A 23,268-nucleotide genomic window follows, 5' to 3' on the forward strand; every position below is an offset into this window, starting at 1 on the left:
TCTCTACTTACTTTTTCAAAAGACAGTTTTTCCCTTGCTGTCCAATGAAAACCATGTATCTCCAGATGTGTGCTGATGTTGAATGTTTGTGCTAAACTGAAGGATAATATGGAGTCCTAAGAGTGTCATAAAGAAGAAAACACCTGTAAAAAAGTAAGAAACTTAATGTGAAAGTCCAATTCTATTCAGTTCATTTAAGAAGAGGACAGAACAAATTAATAAAACAAATGATTATTCATGGGTTAAAAATATCAGAATTAGCCAAAAGCTCGCAAACTTCCCCCCGAATACAGCCAGCTGTTCTCATGTGTCTAATCCACTGAAGAAGCCTGTTGGATATATTTATATATATATATATATATATATATATATATATATATATATATATATATATATATATATATATATATATATATACTTATACCACATTGGCCGCTGCTGTTTTTTGGAGCTATTTGTTGACACAGCGACCATTTCATAAGGAACATTGTGCTCCTCCTAATATGGGTCTATTCACAATTAAAGAAACCGTTCAGTTTTTACAGACATCTTACTGAGGTATTACTAATTACTGAAATAACAAATACTTTATCTGACACAAGCTAGAATTAGCTTAATTCAGTATCAGGACAGTCACTTAACTTATTGTTAGCTTAAAAGAAGAATTAATGTTACCTAATGTGATACTAAATTCAACACTTTCGTAATAGATAAATGTTGTAAAACATCTTCTTTGTTGTTATTCCATGTTGCTTTGTTTAGCATTTCTGTTACATGAACATCCAAAAGCAGTACAAAAATCTTTTTCTGAGTCTTTAAGATCAGCTGTTCATCCCAAGATGGCGGCGGCACCGACGAAGTTTAAATACATTAACTGTTCAAGTCATTTTTTAAGCAGCAGCAGCAGACATGTTCTGATTAAAGCTTCCCAGTTATGAAGATTAGCTTCTTTTCTTCGTCTCAAGACTAAATAGTTCAGCAATTTGACATTACATTAGTAAACAGTGATCAGATTTTTTTAATTAAGAACAAATACTCCTTCCTTGCAGCATTAGTTAAATAGCGCTAGCAGTTGAACCCTGAACTCAACATATTGTATTATAGGAATAAAAGCTAATTTTGAGTGAAATTAATCCCTTCAAAGGGAGGGAGTGTAATATGTAGTCGTAGCCAGGATAACATCCATGGTGTTCAGAAGATCAAGTTACTGCTGGTCAGCCTTCAATGTGGAGAGAAGATCAAAATATAACAACACAGCTATCAGGGCATGAGGAGGAGGCAGGAGGAAACAGCTTGGCTCTGAAACATGTTCACTACGAGGCAGTGTGAATGAGCTGGTGTCTTTTAAGGGTATCACCACGAGAAAAAGTTTTCCCACATTGTTCACACCAGTACGGCTTCTCTCCAGTGTGAATGAGCTGGTGGAAACAGCTTGGCTTCTTTAAATATTTCGATGATGTGAAGGATTTGTCACAGTGTTGACAGTGGTGATGTTTGGGTCCCTCTCCTCCTCTCCGTTTCTATAGCAACAGACAAACAGAGAGAGAGAGAGAGTTAGTAAAGTAAGGGTTAACGCCCGATGCTGCGTGTCGGAGGGTTCACGCCTCGCCATCGTCCATTACTACCTGACAATGGACACCTCGAAGAGCATTAACCCGCTTATACCATGGTCACTTGCTAAATAACACATTTTTAAAACATTAGTTTATATTTTAATTCGTTTTACAATCGAAATATAAAGTTTTTACAAACAATAACTTAGATACGACTTGTCACCCTTAGCAACCGGAGATATTTATAGTCAGCTCAGCTGATAGAACCCTTCAGTTTAGATACGAGCCAGAAAGCTAACGCTATGCTAGCAAATCCAGAGGACGAGGCACTGAAGCAGCACACAGTGTTAAAGATAACAGATTCACGTTTCCTTTTTGTTTTAATGTAGCGCATTCATTTAGAACAGGAAACAGACAGTTTCACCAGAAACCAGAAGGTGTCCTACATCACTTTTTTATGGACACCCTGCAGCCAATCAGAATCGAGTATTCACCCAGACCATGGTATATCCTTTAAAACCTGGACTTGCTCTCACTCACAATTTTAACTCTTCATACAATAATTTATGACAAAATGAAGGAAAATGTGTGCCAGTTGCAGACATGTTATTATGGAAGGAAATGTAATCTTCATAACTTTTATAATTTAATAAATATTAAAAAATGTTTCCCAGACTTCGAATGAATGGGGACAATTTCCAAAACTTGCTTCAGTTTTACTTTGTTAGAAATTCCATGGTAACTTTAAAATACAGTAACAAAAACCATTCATACATTCTGGGTATTTTTCATTCTTTAAGGCGAGACACATCGTTTTATTTTTTTCTTCACTGGTCAATTTTGAGATTTTGGGCTATTTATATTCAATAACATGTCTTCTTTCAGACGTGGTGAAAAAAAGTCTGAAATACACATGTAGGTCTTTATTTTACTACACTTTGTCTTTTTGCATTTGTAGATTTCTTCTAAATTCAACAAAAGTAGTCGTTCTAACTCATCACGCTGCTCCATGTCTCCACCCTGTCATCACTAGGGCTGTGCTTGACTGAAGAAATTCTTAGTCGACTAACACTCATTCAATTGTATCGACTAATCGATTTGTTGATTTAATAGACAGATCTGTAAATCTGAGTTTCTCTGCAAAGAGTCATGCTAAAAGCACCACTTTGTGTTTACCAGAGATGTGCTCGTACGTTTCTTGGAAATAAGTCATTCAGCATGAAAAAAAGCATAAAACATGATTAATCAACTAAAGAAAACTAAATTGTCTAAGACCAAAACAACCGATTAGTCGACTAATCAACTAAGAGGGAGCAGCCCTAGTCATCACATATACTGTTGGAAAGCTCTCTCTCTCTCTCTCTCTCTCTCTCTCTCTATGCTGTCAGATCCAAATATGGTCATTTCCAGACATGTTATTAAGGAAGCAAATGTACTCTTCATAACTTGAAAGGGGAAACATTTGTACACTCTTCAGTTACATCTCAGTCAAATTTTTTGAAATACATACGTTATTTCTTTTTTTCTTTTTTGGGGGGGTCTTTTGCCTTTATTATAGTGACAGTGGATAAATATGAAAGGAGGAGAGAGATGGGGGATGATACGCAGCAAAGGGCAGCAGGTCGGATTCTAACCCGCTGCAGGACTCAGCTAACGAACGCTCTTACTGGGTGAGCTAGAGGTCGCCCCAAATACATACATTAATTGATGTCAAGATGGAGGTAAAGTTGTTCTGGTTGGAGACATGTTACTATGGAAGCCATCGGGCTCAGTAGTGTGGACATGAGGTGTAAACGTAGCAAAAGATATTCATTTTAAAAACTAAACGTAGTAACGTAAATGTAGCCTCAATGTAAAGTCTCATGTTAGTAGCATGTTAAATAGTGTTAGGTAACCCCTAACCCCCCAGGCTTACAGAACTGATTTGTTGGCAAGTTACCAAATGGCCGTTAACGAGGTATTTTGTTTTATTCCCACCAGAGGGGTATTGCACAAAAGTAGAATTTACATATAAATCCAGGATAACTGATAAAGCGAGGCTTGACCCAGTCTGATCAGAGCATCCTGGCATCGAGCCAGACTGAGGAGGAGCGACCACAAGGTCGATAACAAATAAACAAAATAAATTAAATTAAAATACAATAAGCTTCTCCGTGAACCATCACCTTATCGTGGTGTAGAGGTTTGTGTGTCTCTGTGAACCTGAGGGCTGTGTTGTCTGGAGCTTTGTGCTCCTGGTAGGGTCTCCCAAGGCAAAGTGGTCTCAGGTGAGGGGCCAGACAAAGAATGGTTCAAAAACCCCAATGAAAAAGCTAGGCAGAGATGGAGTGACCCTGCCCGGAGGAAGCCCGGGGCCCCCGTCTGGAGCCAGGCCCAGACGGCGGGCTCGTCGGCGAGCGCCTGGTGGCCGGGTTTGCCACGGAGCCCGGCCGGGCACAGCCCGAACAAGCTACGTGGCTCCCATCTCTCCAGCCCATGGGCCCACCACCTGTGGGAGGAACCGTTGGGGTCGGGTGCGATGCCACATGGGTGGCAGTGAAGGTCAGGGGCCTCGACGGACCAGACCCGGGCGGCAGACGCTGGCTCTGGGGACGTGGAACGTCACCTCTCTGTGGGGGAAGGAGCCGGAACTGGTGCGGGAGGTGGAGCGCTACCGGTTAGATCTGGTGGGGCTTACCTCTACGCACAGTCTTGGTTCTGGAACCATACTCCTGGATAGGGGTTGGACTCTTTTCTTCTCCGGAGTTGTCCAGGGTGTGAGGCGCCGGGCGGGTGTGGGGATACCGCTGTGTTGGAGTTTACCCCGGTGGACGAGAGGGTCGCCTCCCTACGCCTGCGGGTTGTGGGTGGGAAAACTCTGACTGTTTTTTGTGCATATGCACCAAACAGGAGTTAGGAGTATTCGTCCTTCTTGGAGACCTTGACTGGAGTCCTGCATGGGGCTCCAGTGGGGGACTCCATTGTTCTGCTGGGGGACTTCAACGCACACGTGGGCAATGATGGAGACACCTGGAGAGGCGTGATTGGGAGGAACGGCCTCCCTGATCTAAACCAGAGTGGTTGTTTGTTGTTGGACTTCTGTGCTAGTCATGGATTGTCTATAACGAACACCATGTTCGAACATAGGGATGCTCATAAGTGTACCTGGTACCAGAGCACCCTAGGCCGAAGGTCAATGATCGATTTCATAATCGTGTCATCTGATCTGAGGCCGTATGTTTTGGACACTCGGGTGAAGAGAGGGGCAGAGCTGTCAACCCATCACCATCTGGTGGTGAGTTGGGTCAGGGGGTGGGGAAGACTCTGGACAGACCTGGTAAGCCCAAACGTGTAGTGCGGGTAAATTGGGAACGTCTGGAGGAGGCCCCTGTCCAACGGACTTTCAACTCACACCTCCGGGCGGAGCTTTTCGTGCATCCCTGTGGAGGCTGGGGCATTGAACCCGAGTGGACAATGTTCAAAGTTTCCATTGCTGAAGCTGCGGCGAGGAGCTGTGGTCTTAGGGTCTTAGGTGCCTCAAGGGGCGGTAACCCACGAACACCGTGGTGGACACCGGTGGTCAGGGAAGCCGTCCGACTGAAGAAGGAGTCTTTCCGGGATATGTTATCCCGGAGGACTCGGAGGCAGTTGCAGGGTACCGGGGGGCCGAAGGGCCCGAAGGGCTGCAGCCTCTGCCGTGAAAGAGGCAAAGCAGCGGCTGTGGGAGAAGTTTGGAGAAGACATGGAGAAGGACTTTCGGTCGGCACCAAAGTGCTTCTGGAAAACTGTTCGCCACCTCAGGAGGGGGAAGGGGAACCATCCAAGCTGTGTACAGTAAGGATGGGACACTGTTGACCTCAACTGAGGAGGTAATAGGGCAGTGGAAGGAGCACTTTGAGGAACTCCTGAATCCGACTAATACGCCCTCTATGTTAGAGGCAGAGCTGGAGGATAATGGGGGATTGTCGTCGATTTCCCAGGCGGAAGTCACTGATGTAGTCAAACAACTACACAGTGGCAAAGCCCCGGGGATTGATGAGATCCGTCCAGAAATGCTCAAGGCTCTGGGTGTGGAGGGGCTGTCCTGGTTGACACGCCTCTTCAACATTGCGTGGAAGTCTGGGACGGTGCCAAAGGAGTGGCAGACTGGGGTGGTGGTTCCCCTTTTTAAAAAGGGGGACCAGAGGGTGTGTGCCAATTATAGGGGTATCACACTTCTCAGCCTCCCTGGTAAAGTCTACTCCAAGGTGCTGGAAAGGAGGGTTCGGCCGATAGTCGAACCTTGGGTTGAGGAGGAACAATGCGGATTCCGTCCTGGTCGTGGAACAACGGACCAGCTCTTCACTCTCGCAAGGATCCTGGAGGGAGCCTGGGAGTATGCCCAACCGGTCTACATGTGTTTTGTGGATTTGGAGAAGGCGTATGACCGGGTCCCCTGGGAGATACTGTGGGAGGTGCTGCGGAGTATGGGGTGAGGGGTCTCTACTCAGGGCCATCCAATCTCTGTATGACCAAAGTGAGAGCTGTGTCCGGGTTCTCGGTAGTAAGTCGGACTCGTTTCAGGTGAGGGTTGGCCTCCGCCAGGGCTGCGCTTTGTCACCAATCCTGTTTGTAATATTTATGGACAGGATATCGAGGCGTAGTCGGGGTGGGGAGGGTTGCAGTTTGGTGGGCTGGGGATCTCATCGCTGCTCTTTGCAGATGATGTGGTCCTGATGGCATCATCAGCCTGCGACCTTCAGCACTCACTGGATCGGTTCGCAACCGAGTGTGAAGCGGTTGGGATGAGGATCAGCACCTCCAAATCTGAGGCCATGGTTCTCAGCAGGAAACCGATGGAATGCCTTCTCCAGGTAGGGAATGAGTCCTTACCCCAAGTGAAGGAGTTCAAGTACCTTGGGGTTTTGTTCATGAGTGAGGGGACAATGGAGCGGGAGATTGGTCGGAGAATCGGGCGCAGCGGGTGCGGTATTGCATTCAATCTATCGCACCGTTGTGACGAAAAGAGAGCTTAGCCAGAAGGCAAAGCTCTCGATCTACCGGTCAGTTTTCGTTCCTACCCTCACCTATGGTCATGAAGGCTGGGTCATGACCGAAAGAACGAGATCCAGGGTACAAGCGGCTGAAATGGGTTTCCTCAGGAGGGTGGCTGGCGTCTCCCTTAGAGATAGGGTGAGAAGCTCAGTCATCCGTGAGGAGCTCGGAGAGCCGCTGCTCTTTGCGTCGAAAGGAGCCAGTTGAGGTGGTTCGGGCATCTGGTAAGGATGCCCCCTGGGCGCCTCCCTAGGGAGGTGTTCCAGGCACGTCCAGCTAGGAGGAGGCCTCGGGGAAGACCCAGGACTAGGTGGAGGGATTATATCTCCAACCTGGCCTGGGAACGCCTCGGGATCCCCCAGTCGGAGCTGGTTAATGTTGCTCGGGAAAGGGAAGTTTGGAGTCCCCTGCTGGAGCTGCTCCCCCCGCGACCCGACACCGGATAAGCGGACGAAGATGGATGGATGGATGGATGGAAAATACAATAAAATGGAGAATACGCACTGTGCATACTTTACACACATCAGCAGCTTCTTGTGGAAGTTTGATGAAGTGAAACATTATTTGTAAAGAAGAAACACTGTTGCTGTAATGAACCAGCGAGAGAAAGCGTGGCAGACGATGGCGGACCGCCTGAATGCGTTATAATCATACCATTCAAGGAGTTAGGCTACTAATCATTTACACACATTAACAGTTGTAGCTAGGGCTGCACAATATATCCTAAATATTGGGTTAACTTGAAATGGGTAAACCTCGTGGTGCATTCAAAGTTATTGTAAAATACCCTTTTTTCATGTGTTATGGTCATTTAACAGCAAGTTACTGGTGAAATAAGTTATAATTGTTATGTTATTAATACATTGTTCATCAACAATAGATAGATAGATTGATTTCTGGGACTTTTCAGTCTGAAGTAACCTCTTTCCTTCACTCACCTCCTTCTTCTTCCTCTTGCTCCCTCGCTCCTCTGAGTCTCCCTCGCTCCTGACACCTTTCCTCTTGCCCTCCTTCTTCTTCTCACTGGAAAGGTGAGTGCAGACAGAAGAAAATCCCTCAGGCTTTGTTTTTAGGAAATACATTCTCACTCTAATTGCTAAAAATCTATCTATCTCAGGACCAAGAACACCAAGAATTAATATTATAGACTCATACATACTCTGAGAACCCCTTCAGCAGAAACTCTAGTCTTCCCTTCACCACTCTGTGGTCCAAAACCTTCTCCACCACATACTCCTCCTCCTCTTCCTCCTCTGCTGCTGCAGCTGCAGGAGGTGCTGCAGGCTGCTCCTCCTCCTCAGCCTTCTTGCCCTGCTTTCCTGCTACGGTGGCCAGCTTGACGTCTGCTGAGGGCTCCTTTGGTAGACCCAAGGGGGAAACATGCAGAGATAATGATACAAGGGTTAGAATAACTAATGGGAGGTGGGAGTGAATTAAAGTTGACCATGTTTTACTATATTAAAATGTTCTGCTTAAATTGCAAGACTTCAGAGCAGTGTTTCCTCTATGTTGATTTTATTGTGGCGGCCCGCCATGGCTTAATTTCTTCCGCCATGGTATCAGAAATTTTGGGGAATAATTGTAAAGATTTACAAAGAATATATTTAACGTTACACCATTTTATATCTAACTGGGATGTTTTTGGAGTGATTGTGGCAGGATTGCTGCGGACGAAGTAACGTTACACAGGGTGATACACTGGTAAGAGCTAATGACGTTTAGCCATTTATGCAGCTCTGACTGCGCTCCATGTGACAGTAACTCTGGCTCGTTCTCCACGACACCTGATTTCCCTTCTCCAGAGTCTCAGCATGATCTTCCCTTTGAGGAAGTTAAAAAGAGAAAAAAAAGAAATTGTACTGAAACATATAAAGAAAACAAACGTGTGGATGATAAACCTTCACCATAGACTTAGTCTCTCCCCAAAAACATCATGTCCTGTTTAAAAATATCCACCTGGAACGCTCGCGGCATCCAGTCTAAATCTTTTAGATCTACGAAATTGAAATATCTTTTAGACACCGATTTTGATATTCTGTGTGCTCAAGAGCTCAGACTGAATACCCATAATGACGCCACTGATGTGTGTAATATGTGGAAAAAAGGACAAAGTGTAATATCTATTGGGGAAAGCAGAGCCGATGGTGTCGGTATTTTTTTCAAAACTAAAGATGTTGTTATAATACGAAGAAGAGACATAATTCCGGGAAGATTGCTTATGATTGATTGTTATTATAGGTGAGAAAAATATTGAATCATAAACTTGTACACTGCTCCGGAAAGAGTTCAAAAAAACTCAATTATTTAAAAGACTTAGAGAGCTTTTAACCGTAGGCTATAAACTTATTTTGTGTGGTGATTTTAATACAATCACGGATAAAAATGACATAGTTAGTCCCAACGGTTTTAAATTACTAAGGGAAGGTAAGCTTTTAAAAGAAATATGTGATGAAGCTAAATTAATAGATGTGTGTCGCAAAATTTATCCTGTCGGGGTCCAATTCACCCGCTATGACCACAAGACAAAGACTCGTATTGACCGAATTTATGTGTCTAATCATTTTAAAATTAAGCATTATGGAACAGTAATAAATGACTTCTCTGATCATTTAATTGTTACAACCGTCTTGTCATCTGAGTCCTCTGAAACAAGAGGATTCTGGAAGCTAAACTCTCAGATCCTGAAGGACTCAGACTTATTAATAGAATTAAAACAAGAAATTCATAACATCTTACAATTAAAATGTCTAACTAAATCTCACATTGAGCTGTGGGAGTTATTAAAACGAAGATTAAAAGACTTCTTCAAATTTAAATGTAGAGAAATAAATAAGATTAAAAATATAAAATATAAAGCTTTAATGGAACAATACGTTAATTTAAAACAGATGAAGAAAAGATCAAATTCAGATGATGAAATCATGTTAGAAGTAAAAACACATATGGATAACTTTAATAATGAAATATTGTATAACATTTATAAACAAACAAATACAGATAATAGAGGAAACTTAATACATACTCTTAAAGCTGGACAACAGCAAATTCAAAGCAAATTTATTAAATCTATAAAGAAACAGGACGGTGATGTAGTGTTTGATGAAAAGCAGAAAAGACAAGTGATCAGAGAATTATGTACAGAAGCATATAAACACATAGAAATAGATAGTGGCTGTGTAAACATTTTATTAGATAAACTTCCCTCATACAGCTCACTGAACTTCTCAGAGCTTGTGGGAAACATAAGAAAGGAAGAAGTGACACAAGCCATCAAACAACTAAACGTTAGTAAAAGCCCCGGCCCTGATGGCCTGTCTACAAAATATTAGCCAAAGTAATTATGAATAGATTAAATAATATTTTAGATGAAATTATAGAAAAAGAACAAACGTGTGCCATTAAAGGCCGTTTAATGTGGGACAATTTCTGCACATTGAGATAAATGATAAATAAACCTGATAAAAAAGACTTTTATATAATCGGGCTGGACCAAAAAAATGCCTTTGATTATATTTCTAGAGACTATTTATGGGCTGTGATGAAGTCTTATGGCTTCCCAGAAAGTTTTATTCATTTGATTAGATGTCTGTATGTTAAATCTAGTGTGTGTATTAATGTAGACGGTGTTTTAACAGAATCTTTTAATGTAGAGAGAGGGGTGAAGCAGGGCTGTCCTCTTAGTGCCACTCTATACGTCCTGGCCATCAGCCCCCTTATTAAAACTATTAATTCAGATAGTCTTATATCTGGTACACGCGTTGGTCTTGCTCCCAAAATCACGGCCATGGCCTACGCAGATGATGTCACAGTCATTATTAAAAACCGGATGGAGATGGATGTTTTAACTAATAACTAAACCTGAACTTATATGAACTGGCTTCAGGAGCTAAATTAAATCATGATAAGACAGAGGGAGTTTGGATCGGAGTTGAAAGTAAGAAACGTGATATCAACATTAAAGTAAAGGATGAAATTAAAATCTTAGGTTTGACCATTTGTAATCAAGACTGTAGTGAAAAAAACTGGGAAAATAAACTATGTGAAGTTAAAGAAGAAGTTAAAAAATGGGAAAATAAAAACACCAATTATAAATCAAGAGTGAATATTGTTAAAACTTTCATCTTATCCAAACTCCTGTTTTTAGCAAACATCTTTCCTCCATCTCACAAAATGATAATGAAATTAAATAAACAGTGTGTAAACTTAGTTTGGGGTACAACCAGGGAAGTAACAAAAAGAGAAATCATGTATAAAAGTAAAGAATATGGGGGGTTAGGGGCAGTAGATATAAGCATAAAATATATATAGCTTTTGTTAAAAATGTGTCAGCAGCTATCTCGAGGAATGCTCTCTGGGTCGGTGATCGCTCCAAGTGGAGGAAACGAAGAGGGAGAGCCAGACAAGGTCCTGAACACAACCTCATTTAAAATTGACTGGAATGGCCTCCCAAGTAAAATGATTTTTTTTTTAAATTAATGATTATAAATATGGTGGGTATATAAATTATAAATATTTAACGCACAACGAAGGAACTCAGTTCCTGAAAATTTTAAAAAATAAGAACCTCTCTGAGAGCATTCGAGACATGAGATGGCTGATGTCTGTAAATAGACTCGCTGTCAGATCTGTTGTATCATGGAGTTATTATGTAAAAACAAAAACATGTCCCATGATTAATTGCCAAGAAGATGAGACTCAACAGCATCTATTGATGGACTGCTATAGAGATAAAGAAGTATGGGACAAATTAAAAGTGTATGGTGTTAATTTTGTACTTTCATATAAATCTGTCATGTACTGTATTGTTGACGAGACTCTATCAGAGAAAAAAAAGGAACTTTTACAAATAATCATATGTATTGTATGCATCAAGCTGTGGAAAACAAGATGCTGTATGGTTATTCAACAAACAGTCATAAATAGTGACGATGTGTGCAAACAAGTGCTCGCTGAGATCAGGAGAAGAAGAACCATGGACAAAAAACAGCTCCTTCCTTGGGACACTTTTAACCTGTAAACTACAGCACTTTATAAAAAGACTCTATATGCACTTTATAAAAAGGCTCTATGCACTTTATAAAAAGGCTCTATGCACTTTATAAAAAAGACTCCATGCACTTTATAAAAAGGCTCTATGCACTTTATGAGAGGCTCTAGGCACTTTACACTTAAGCTTGGTTTGCACATTTTGTTTTATTAGTTATATTTTTGTAATTCTTGTATGCTTTATATTTATGTCAGGTAGCCTACTGTATGTTTAAATGTATAAATTGTAATTTGTAAAAACTTAATAAAGCTCTTTAAAAAAAAAAAGAAGCAGCAGCCATCTTTACTGATCAGACACACACACACACACACACACACACACACACACACAGAGAGAGAGAGCACTGACTGACCTCAGTCTACTTTATGAACTCTTCACTCTCTGCACCGTCCCACTATTTCTACCCTCATTAAGTAACAGAAACCCTTTGACCTGTTTGTTGGTCATTGTTATATTCTATATTTATTAGAGATGCAGCTATATTTGGTTCCTAATAGTTAAATGTGTATGTAGATCTCTCTGTGTTCATCTTTATGTCTGATTCTGTCTTCCTGTAAACACATGTACCTAGGATGGTGAAGGCAAGCTAGTCCCGCCTTATTCTGCCTCTGATTGGCTTACACTGGTATTCTCACCCTGACCCTAACCAATCTCACTCCTCCTGCCTAAATCTATCCAATCACACTGAGAAAGGCAACGAGTACTAGCCAATCAGAGGCAGAGGGGTACTTTCCTTTGCCATCCTAGGAAACAAACACTTATTACTTTAATAACAGTGAAGACTTTATTATTATTATTATTATTATTATTATTATTATTATTATTATTATTATTATTATTATTATCACCTTTATGTATCCAGGGAGGCCAATTGAGAGCAAGCTCTCATTTCCAATGACGCCCTGATTACATGCCATACACAATTACAACACATACAGAACCACCAAACATAGCAATTAATATACACTATACAGCCGTCTGATGCCTTGTATGTTATGAAGAGTTGCCGGTGAAAAACACATCTAAAGAATGTAAATGTGACCCTCAATGTGAGTAGTTTGTCTCTTTGTAGCTGCATGAGGCTCATTCTGCTTTAACCTCTGTTGCCTGATTTTGGTCTATTTCCCTTCCCCAAAGGGAGAAGCTTCTAACAGAAGAACTGGGAGGCCAGAATGCATGTATGAGACTTCATTAGAAACCTACATTCTTCTAGTTTATGAAAAGGGGCTGGATTAGCATGTGATTAAAACACAACATGGACTACAGCAGTTTGTAGAAATCTATTGGGTTTAGAATAAGAGTGTCCTGTAGCCTGGGATGGCCTCGCTGTCTCCTCCTGTCTGCCATGTGGAAGATAAGACGGGTTCAAATTTAGTGGAGCAAAAGTGCTCCTCATTTGTTTGATAAACATTTGGAACAGAATGCACCTACTGAAATCTCTTAAAGGAACAGACAATCTTTAGACCATGAGAGAAGAAGAGAATGAGAGCGATCCCAAGGCTAGCAGCGCAACTTCTCTATCTTCTCGGAGACAGAAAGTCTGATTGATATCACACCGATTGGTGGCCCAGACACCATGGTGGGAGGAGGAACCTGAAGATGAATACAAGAAAAGGGAAAAGGAAGGTCTGGGGTCAGGCCCAGAGAGACTTTGTTGGTGGTTAGGGAGAGAAAGTCTTGAAGGAGCGGCTGATCCATATGCATATGAAATATCTGTTTGCAATATCATTTTACTAAAGATTGTTATAGTTTAACTGAACTAATCCTGAGTATTCATGTCCTGGTCTGCCTTTCAACGAACACAATAATTAAAGAGGAAACTTTGAGAAGTGACCGGTGGAGTCAAAAAGACTTTTGAGCCAGAATAGAACAAGTTCAAACATGGTTCAAAATAGTTATTTTGGTGAAATAACTAAAACATACTTTGTGCCACACTATGCAGAACACAACACAACACATACCTTCTAGACCTTGTCAACAAGACCTCTAAAAAGTTTCAGATCTCTAGTCCTAACCTAATGGGAGCCATCATCTCCATAACCTCTCCTAAACCTCTCCACAACCTCTCCTAAACCTCTCCAAGTGACCACATTTTGCTAAATGCTTGTACTCACTTCTATACTATTATAAAAAACATACTAAAGACTTAAAATGACTTCCAAAACCTTTTAACATTCATTCAAACACTGTTGATCATATTTGTTCTCATAAATCACATGGATGTGGCTGCTGGCTCTGGGAGGCGGGACTTAGCTCTGTTGTCCATTCATTAGGACTGGCTCCCATTGGATGTTCCTATCATGCTATGTACCGTTGGAAAGGGAACGTGATTGGCTACAGCTGCCATGATTGACGTGTTGATAGCCAATGAGAGCTGTTTCTAAGATGGCTGCTCAGAGAGATGACGCAGCGTATTGGCGCTCCACAGTGGGAGCGCTTGCTGGACGTTGGGGTGTCCCGGGGTGAAAACTAAACAGAAAAAGGCGGGGATAGTCTCTTTGTGTAGGCAGCAACGTGAAGAAAATTAACGTACCCGGGAACACGGTGCAGGGCGAGGAGACGGAACGAGGTCGGCACATGAAGTTAGCAGACAGTTAGCATGGACTCTACAGGACAATATTCCTAACCTGGAGGAATTATTTCCATCTGTGGAGACTTCCGGACTAGAGGAATATTAATAAGACAGGAAAGGACGGGGACTGAAGGTTTAGGACAGCCTCCAGGTAGGGAAGCGCCATCACCTTCTCCTTTTGTTCTTCCAGGCGACATGCGGCCTCTCTTTACAACAACTAATCATCTCTAATATCTAGAAATACATCTTCATCATCCTACCAACACTGCTTTTTTGGCTCCTACACAAACGAACAGCATGTCCATATTGACCAAAGTTTGGAACATTTATGTTTATGTAACAGGTTGTATTGTGTAAATGAGATCAGTTACATTGTTTCTTTAACCAGGGCAGCAGTTTTCAGATTACATTATGAATTTACATAATTGTAAAAGAGTTCTTGACTGTTGTAGGAAGACGTGGCTGATCTTTAATGTAATGTCTACATTGTTCATTATCAGCAACCATTCATCCAATGTCCCAAAGGCCCATTCTGTTTACTCATCTGATATCATTTTAAAAGGCTAACTGAGAAAACATTGGAGAACCCTTTTACAATTATGTAAATTCATAATGTAATCTGAAAACTGCTGCCCTGGTTAAAAAAACAAAAAAAATGTAACTAATCTCAGCTGGGATTCTGTCTGGAATGGAGTGGAATGAAAATGTATAAGTGACCCCAAACTTTTGTGTGTCTCTGTGTGGTGATCAGCAGATAGTATATGAGTATAGTGATGTTCTAGTGTGGAGTGTCTCCTGTCTCATGGTGTGTGTCTGTGTGTTGATCAGCAGATAGTATATTCGGTTAACATTAAGGGACCCTCATTATGCTACCGTTGAAGTATGGTGATATTTTGATCCTTTTTAGTGGTATAAATAGCAATTTGTTTTTACTTTCCCTGTGCCCCGAATACTAGCGTTTTAAGCTAATCAACGTCCGTTGTTTTACAGGTATGCTTACAGTGTGTATTGAAGTCACTTACTTCTTTTTCTAGTTTTTGTCCAGTCATGTTTGTTCTGTATGAACATTAATTGTAGAAAGATATTTAGAATTAGACATAGCTCATGGAGATTTGTGCATATGGTTGTAAAACATATTCTCGCATTATGAATAAGGGTTTGAAATTAAATTTTATATGTTTCACCTCCTCATAATTTCCCATGAGAAGCTGCTGCTCAGCGGGTGAAACATATGCTGCACACGTATTCTCCATTTCTGCATCAGTAAATCTGTGATTGATACTGTGGTCTATTTAAGAAAGCCGTGAACGTGCACTTATCCCAGCTATCTACACCTGGCTTGACATAGCTTCACCTACTTAGAGAGAGATGTATGCTTCCTTAACGTTAGCATACATCAGATCCAGGGTCCTCTCTTCTCTGGTAGGACAGCTCACATATTGTTTGAACTTCGGTAGTATTCTATCCATGGTAACGTGGTTAAAGTCTCCCGACGAGATGATGAGGGCACTGGGGTGTTGAGTCTGTAGTTTGGAGATGGTGGTGTGAATGATGCTGCAGGCAGATGTTGGGTTTGCAGAGGGAGGGATGTACACAACAACAATGATGACATGCAGGATCTCTCTAGGCAGATTGTATGGACGGAGTCCAACGGCCAGCAGTTCAACATCCGGTCTACAGAGTTGTTCTTTAATCGTGATGTGACCGGGATAACACCATCTGCTGTTTACTAGAACGGCAAGCCCCCGCGCCTTTCCGCTTACCGCTCTCGGTGCAATCCCGGTCCGCCCGGACAGTGTGGAAGCCATCCACGGAGACGTTCTGGTCCGTAATGTCCCTGTGCAGCCATGTCTCCGTTGAAACGCATCAGACTGCACTCACGGTACTCCGGGTGGCTCTGCGTTAGCTCGTCCATTTTATTGCTAAGGGACCGCACATTTCCCATAACAACAGAGGGGAGACAGAGCTTAAATCTTCTCCTTTCCCAGCCTGGTCTCATGACAGTTCATTATATGGTTACGTTATTGAATCTATTAAGTCGTGGACAGGACACGTAAATGCGGGTTTTTTTGTGTGGCGATTACGAAATGGAAATGCAATGCATTTTAATGGGAAGCATATTTCGTGATCCCAGAACGCTGATGGTAGCGAGTAGTAGGGCTGGGCGATAAAACTATAACGATATGTATCGCGATAGACACGTAATCAATATCAATAGAAAATGTGTTCGATAAAACTTTTTATAACTTGTTTTTCTTCTTCGGAAGAAACTAGAAGTTGCGAAGCAAGTTTGGTTGCATGAACAAAGGCACTCACTCTCTGGTAACCTAGCAACGTAGGGAGTGACACTCTAACAGCCAATCATGTAACTGTATCATGTTTGGTTGCGCCACATCGTTGTCTCGTGTTGGATTCTACAATAACAGAACCGGCGGCGTGGAGCGATAAGTGGAAAGTGAGTGCCGCAGCGAGCGAGGAAATTGTTGATAAAACAAAGTCAGAATGGCAGTTTTGGGGATTTTATAAGTCTGACCGTCGTCCCCACTAACACTACCGCAAACTTGTTTTACCACTTTAGCCGCGCTCACACTTTGGAGCACAGCTGTATTCGCCATCAACGTCCAACAACATCTGCAGCTGCTACACCGCACAAGCAGCAGACCACCATGGAGAGGTACTCTGCATCAGCGCCTTACTAAACACTACAAAGAAATAACGAAGGCAGACATGCTGAGCACTGTCCAGTAGCCAGGTTACCAACCTAGCACTAAACCTGCAGAAAATAGTTCTTCTCAGGTTTCAGGTTTCTCTATGTTTATATTTAACACTTTGCACCATTTTATTACACCTTAATAAGCAGTTCTTACATATTCTTTCTTCACTGTGATTTTAGACTTATGTTTACATTTTAATTATTTGAGTGATTTCCATGGTTGTGTTGACATTTCTGCTTTTATAACTGAGGGGATTATAATCAGAGGAAGGTTAAGTTTAAAATAAAAATGTTTAAATTTAATATATTTTTCTCCTGGTCCTTATTTTAAATAGGTCATAAAAAATATCAATAATTATCAATATCGACCGATATGAAACACTTATATCATGATACAGTTTTCAGCCATATCGCCCAGCCCTAGCGAGTAGTATTGATAAGGCGAAAGTCCGCGCAAGGAGGTTGGTCGGGGTGGTGGATGGGTCAGAAAACACAGGACTTTCACCCCGGAGACCGGGGATCACATCCACTTCCTTTACTCACAACCATCCCTGTTGTCGGCGTGTCCCGCGTGTGATGGTTCCTTTCCCCGTTCTTCTTTTTTCCTAACCACAACCGTCCCGTTACTGTGGCGTTTCATTTCCCCGTTGTTGTGTGCCCCTGCACCCGGGGAAAAGCGTGACCTGTACACGTTCAAAATTCGTGGCTTGTACACAAAACAAACGTCAAAATCGTAACCTGTACACAAATTAATAAATCAAAATAATGTGACTAGTTCACGACCTGGCGTGAGACCGGGTTGCCTCTCCATACGCCCATCCCGTCTCAACCCTCCTCTATTCCCACGACGTTGCTTCGATCCTCTGCGTCCTCAGTGTGTTTGTCTCAAGAGTTCAGGTGGAATATTAGCTGGTCGGCCACAATGCCGGCCGGCATTAGAGCGATCAGCTGTACTCTAGAGTAAACAAAGGCAGCATGTCCCGGTGAAAGTGGCATTGATAAAAACAACACTAAGAAAAGCACAAAAACTCTCCAAAGCAACCTCTTTAGAGAGGGCAGGACTTCACTTACAGTGATAAAACAAGAACGAACAAAAGAGAATGAAAGTTAAAAAGAAGTTTAAAAAGTAGGGCTGGACCCGAATATTCGTTCGGTGGGTTGGTATTCGATTTGAAAATTTGACATTCGAATATTTTTTTTAAATTTTATTTTGGTTTATTTATTTCGTTCACACTTCAGTCCAGTTGGTGGCGGTAATGCACATTTAAGTTGGTTTGCCAACAGCCAATAAACTACAAAGAAGAAGAAGAAGAAGCTACGTGTATGTTACTATGTTACAGCTAACAAGTGCGGAAATGGAAAACTGTTTCGCATTTTTCCGTTGTGATTCGGCCACAAACTCCAACATTGTGAGGTGAAGAGATCATTTTGGAATATAAAGCTTGGATATTACATTTCCTTGGACTGTTGTGGATTTATGAAAATCAAGTTTTGGTCCAAATACCACTTTGTTGCTGAAAGGACAACGGAAACAGGTATGCATGCACTCTCGGCTGCGCCGATTACGGCTGAATTGTTTTATTTTCTGTTACTTTGTAACAACTGTGTAGATGGCTGTATATTTTAAAGATTTAATGCTTTAAAGTTATAAAAACGCTCATGAGTGGAAGTTTTATCGAGGTTACAGCGACGCCCCCAGTCACAAAGTGTCCCGTTGACGGGACGGTGATCCTTGAGAGGTTAAAAGTTTATTAATTCTGGACGCATCTGGCCTGTCTACATTGCACCAAATACGACACTGCACTCCCTTGTGAAGTCGTTTGGATGAAAGGTTCTCAAAATAATCAAAATGCAAACAAACAGACAGACACATCGAGATTCCTGCCTTTATTAGAGATAATAATATGTTCAGCCCCCTCTCTCCGAAGCTTCGAATATTCGATGCTCATTACTTCCGAAGCTTCGAGCTCAAAAAATGGTATTCGGACCAGCCCTATTAAAAAGCGAACACAAAAGCTGAAGCACATAACAGGCAGCATGCAGCTTTCGCGCATGCGCACTGAACCTGGTGATAAACCCAGAACTAGCACCTAGACTGAGCGTCTACCCGTTATCTTCACTACGCATTCTGTAGCCTAAACGGAGCAGCTTGTATTGGTTATATAAGAGAGAGCTACAAGTTAGCCGACAGGTTGCTATGCTGTTATTCAAATAATATTCAAAGATGTAATGCTCAAATAAAATTTATTAATATGCACTACACTACTCTGGCTTTTTCATTGTCAATGCCACTTTAAGCATGTGGTTGTCGTTAGGGTCAATTATTCCCCAAAAAAAACAACCAGGCCTTCCTTGTTGCACGATCAAAAGGTTTTTCAAAACTAGTCATTTTAGCTCAAAGTTTGTTGTTTCCTGAGTTTTGAAAGGCGAGGAACATCTGGTGATTTTCTGGTAAATGAACTGTTGTTGATTGAGGCTACTGTGCGATTATTTTGATCAATATTGAAGTCACGATTATTTAACACGATTACTCATTAACATTTGGATATAATGGATAGTGTCCAGGGTATAATCTGTTAGTGTCCTTTATCTCACAGAAAGAGTCTTTGGATCAGAATAAAATCAGTTTTACTACTGTGAGTTGGTTCAGCTTTACAGATATAACGTTACACAGCTAATGAACAGTTCCACAGACATAACACAATGGGAATCTCACATCACATGTTCACTCCCTATGACCACTACTACTGTCATTACTAAACATTGTGCCAAAATATCAACAATAATGTCGCCGTCAGTGGGCTTATTTGCTAGCTAATCTTAGGAAAAAACCAGCACATAGACGGTACCTTAGAGAACGTTACGTGAAACAGGTGATTTAACGTCCCTTCTCATTTACATACAGTTTAACAACTAAACTAAATGCTGAGGGAACATTACTATGTTTTTTCATGTTGGTTTTGAGCAGTATGCCTATGCACCCCCACTAAGCTGGAAAAAGTTTTAAACAGTAAGTGAATACAGCGTGTCGGGGAATACAACGTCTATAGACAGTATACTACAGCGGGGGGGCACAGGCAAAGGGACCGCAGGGTTAGCTAATGTTAGCTGTTCCCAGACAACTGAGTTGGTTTTGCCTTTTTTTGCTCACCAAACGCTGCTGCCATCTTTACTCGCGCTGAGTTTTTAAATCCCAGCAGATGATATATGCACACGACTTGCCTCCATACAGTTTATGCTTGCCTCCCTGACTGGCTTCGGGAGGGGTGGAGGTGCACGTGTCATTCAGAACACAAGACTAAATAAGAGTGTTCTTGCAAAGTCATCGTTTCTTTCTCGATTATACTATTTTGGTGATTGCTGGGAGCCAAAATTGAAATTCACTTAATTGCACAGCCCTATCACCAACCCTTGCTATTTGTCCATTCACACAGAATATTTTAATATAGTAAAACATTGTCAACTATAATTCACTCCCACCTCCCATTAGTTCTTCTAACCCTTGTATCATTATCTCTGCATGTTTCCCCCTTGGGTCTACCAAAGGAGCCCTCAGCAGACGTCAAGCTGGCGACCGTAAAGAAACGAAAGAAGGGCAAGAAGACCGAGGAGGAGGATCAGCCTGCAGCAACTCCTGCAGCTGCAGCAGTGAAGGAGGAAGAGGAGAAAGAGGAGGATCAGCCTGCAGCACCTCCTCCAGCTGCAGCAGCAGCAGCACCTCCTCCAGCTGCAGCAGCAGTGAAGGAGGAGGAGCAGCCTGCAGCACCTCCTCCAGCTGCAGCAGCAGCAGCAGTGAAGGAGGAAGAGTATGTGGTGGAGAAGGTTTTGGACTGCAGAGTGGTGAAGGGAAGAGTAGAGTTTCTGCTGAAATGGAAGGGGTTCTCAGAGTAAGTATGAGTCTATTTGTATGTATATATTAGGGCTGTTGGAACAAATGAAATTCAAATATAATTCGAATAGTAAAAAAAGTCAATACTACGCGAATGTGACTTTTTTTTTTTTATAAATATGTTGGCTAACATTAGCTAATCTCCCACTTCTCGCCTTGGCCTACCTGCATGTGTCGCTCATGTCACTTCTTATGACCAATAACTTAAGCAGGAGTGAGAAACACAAAGCATTGTGAGTTCTACGCTAACGTTATATACCGTACATTAGTACAACATTACGGAGCTAAGGTTAACGTTGAGTAACGTACACAGGGGAGTGACAGGCTGCGGCTGGAAATCGCAAGAAGGACGGAAAATAGATTTAACATGACTTTAAAATCAACATCCACTGAGCCAAAGTGCCTATGTTTAATATTAGTTAGCTTGTTCTGGTTTTCACACTGAGTTGCAAGTAGGGCTGGACCCGAATATTCGAATATTCGTTCGGTGGGTTGGTATTTGATTCGAATATTCGTTCGGTGGGTTGGTATTCGATTTAAAAAATTTGACATTATTGCTAGCGGCAATAACAAGTGCGGAAATGGAAAACTGTTTTTCCGTTGTGATTTGGCGAGAAACCTTTCAACATTGTGAGGCGTTTTGGAATATAAAGCTTGGATATTACATACTTTGTTGCTGAAAGGACAACGAAAACAGGTATGCATGCACTCTCGGCTGCATATATTACGGGTGAATTGTTTTATTTTCTGTTACTTTGTAACAGTTGTGTACATGGCTGTATATTTTAAAGATTTAATGCTTTAAAGTTATAAAAACGCTCATGAGTGGAAGTTTTATCGAGGTTACAGCGAGGTTCTCAAAATAATCAAAATGCAAACAGACAGACACAGAGATTCCTGCCTTTATTAGAGATAATAATATGTTCAGCCCCCTCTCTCTGAAGCTTTGAATATTCGTTGCTCATTACTACCGAAGCTTCGAAGCTCAAAAAATGGTATTCGGACCAGCCCTAGTTGCGAGGTATAGTAAAGTTATTTTAGCTGGGAGCTACATGGAGAAAGCTAAAGTTTGTTAGCTGCCCTGCAGCTGTCAGTTAGTGTCTACTTCATATATTACCTTCTAACAGCAGTATTCTCAGTAACGAGACAATCTGCAAGAAGGAGCTTGCTTATAAATCATTAAAATAGTAGCTTGTGGTGGAAAATCAATATTAATGTAAACAAAGTTGCGTGCAGGTCCCTTCAAGGCCAGGCTGATGTTAGAAGCCCCTCTAGTGGACAGAACGTGTAACAACAACGACATGTATGTAAAGGCATTGACAATGCAGATGCCTAAGTAGTACATATTATTTTACAGTCTGCAATTGAGCAATAAATATTCAAATATTATTTGAATATTAAAAAGAAAATCAAATGGAATTTGAATGTTATTATAGAGGAAGATTGACAGCTCTAGTATATGATGTGTGTATATATATGTTGCAGACCCGCAAATAACCTTACAAAATGGCAATAGAAAAAAGGCATAATACAAATTAGAGTGAGAATGTATTGCCTAAAAACAAAGCCTGAGGAGATTTTCTTCTGTCTGCACTCACCTTTCCAGTGAGGATAACACATGGGAGCCGGAAGACAACCTGGACTGCCCTGACCTTATCACCGAGTACATGCAGAAGGAGAAGGAGAAGGAGGGCAAGAGGAAAGTTGTCAGTGAGGCCTCGGGAGACTCAGAGGAGCAAGGAAGTAAGAGGAAGAAGGAGGAGGTGAGTGAAGGAAAGAGGTTACTCCAGACTGAAGAGGGTTTAACAGATGTCTTTTAGACGACAAAAACAGATGAGAAAAGGGTATTTTACAATAACTTTGAATGCACCACAAGGTTTACCTGTTTCAAGTTAATGCAACATTTAGGATATATTGTGAATCCCTAGCTACAACTGTTTAATGTGTGTAAATGATTAGTAGCCCAACTCCTTGAATGGTATGATTATGACGGTTTCAGTTCAAAGCAGTGGTCAGTAAATATATATTTTTAGGCAGCTTATGCATTAGGGATGTAATGATTACCGGTGTAACGGTAAACCACAGTAAAAATGTTGACAATAACAATTTAAAATATCATCATATCACAGTGGATTACCTCGGTGTGGAAACCGCGTGTTCCCAGCTTCATCAGAGTCTCTTGAAGTTGCCGCACGGGCTCACTGCGTAGCTTACAGTGCGTTTCTTTCTTGAAGTTGGAACCATGTCAGAAGGAGGAGAGACAGTGCTCAGGACATATATCAGCATTGTAAAAAAGCCCTATTAACCCTTACTCTCTCTCTCTCTCCTGAAATGATTGACCAATCAGTGATGAGACTCATCGCGAGTGCCAATCACTCGCGCTCAGACAGGAGAAGGGGACAGAATGCAGGAGACTTTTTCTTTATCATTCCTTTCCTTTTGGACTTGTTGAAGTGATGTGTGTTTAGCCCAGAACGTAAG

At 41.7% G+C, this 23,268-nt stretch overlaps 1 protein-coding gene and 1 pseudogene across 1 annotated transcript in view; both read left to right on the forward strand.

Moving 5' to 3' along the window:
* Positions 1–23,268, forward strand: part of LOC114574063 (zinc finger protein 501-like) — a 134,005-nt pseudogene that overhangs the window by 70,878 nt on the left and 39,859 nt on the right.
* LOC114574067 (zinc finger protein 239-like) overlaps positions 20,656–23,268 on the forward strand; it is an 8,958-nt gene continuing 6,345 nt past the window's right edge. The window contains exons 1-2 of the mRNA XM_028606370.1: positions 20,656–20,785; positions 22,394–22,550. Of these exons, the coding sequence (XP_028462171.1) occupies positions 22,455–22,550 (96 nt within the window). The 5' untranslated portion in view covers positions 20,656–20,785; positions 22,394–22,454. The remainder of the gene's footprint in view (positions 20,786–22,393; positions 22,551–23,268) is intronic.

The sequence above is a fragment of the Perca flavescens genome, chromosome 19 (genome assembly GCF_004354835.1).
Source record: "Perca flavescens isolate YP-PL-M2 chromosome 19, PFLA_1.0, whole genome shotgun sequence".
Taxonomy (NCBI): Eukaryota; Metazoa; Chordata; class Actinopteri; order Perciformes; family Percidae; genus Perca; species Perca flavescens.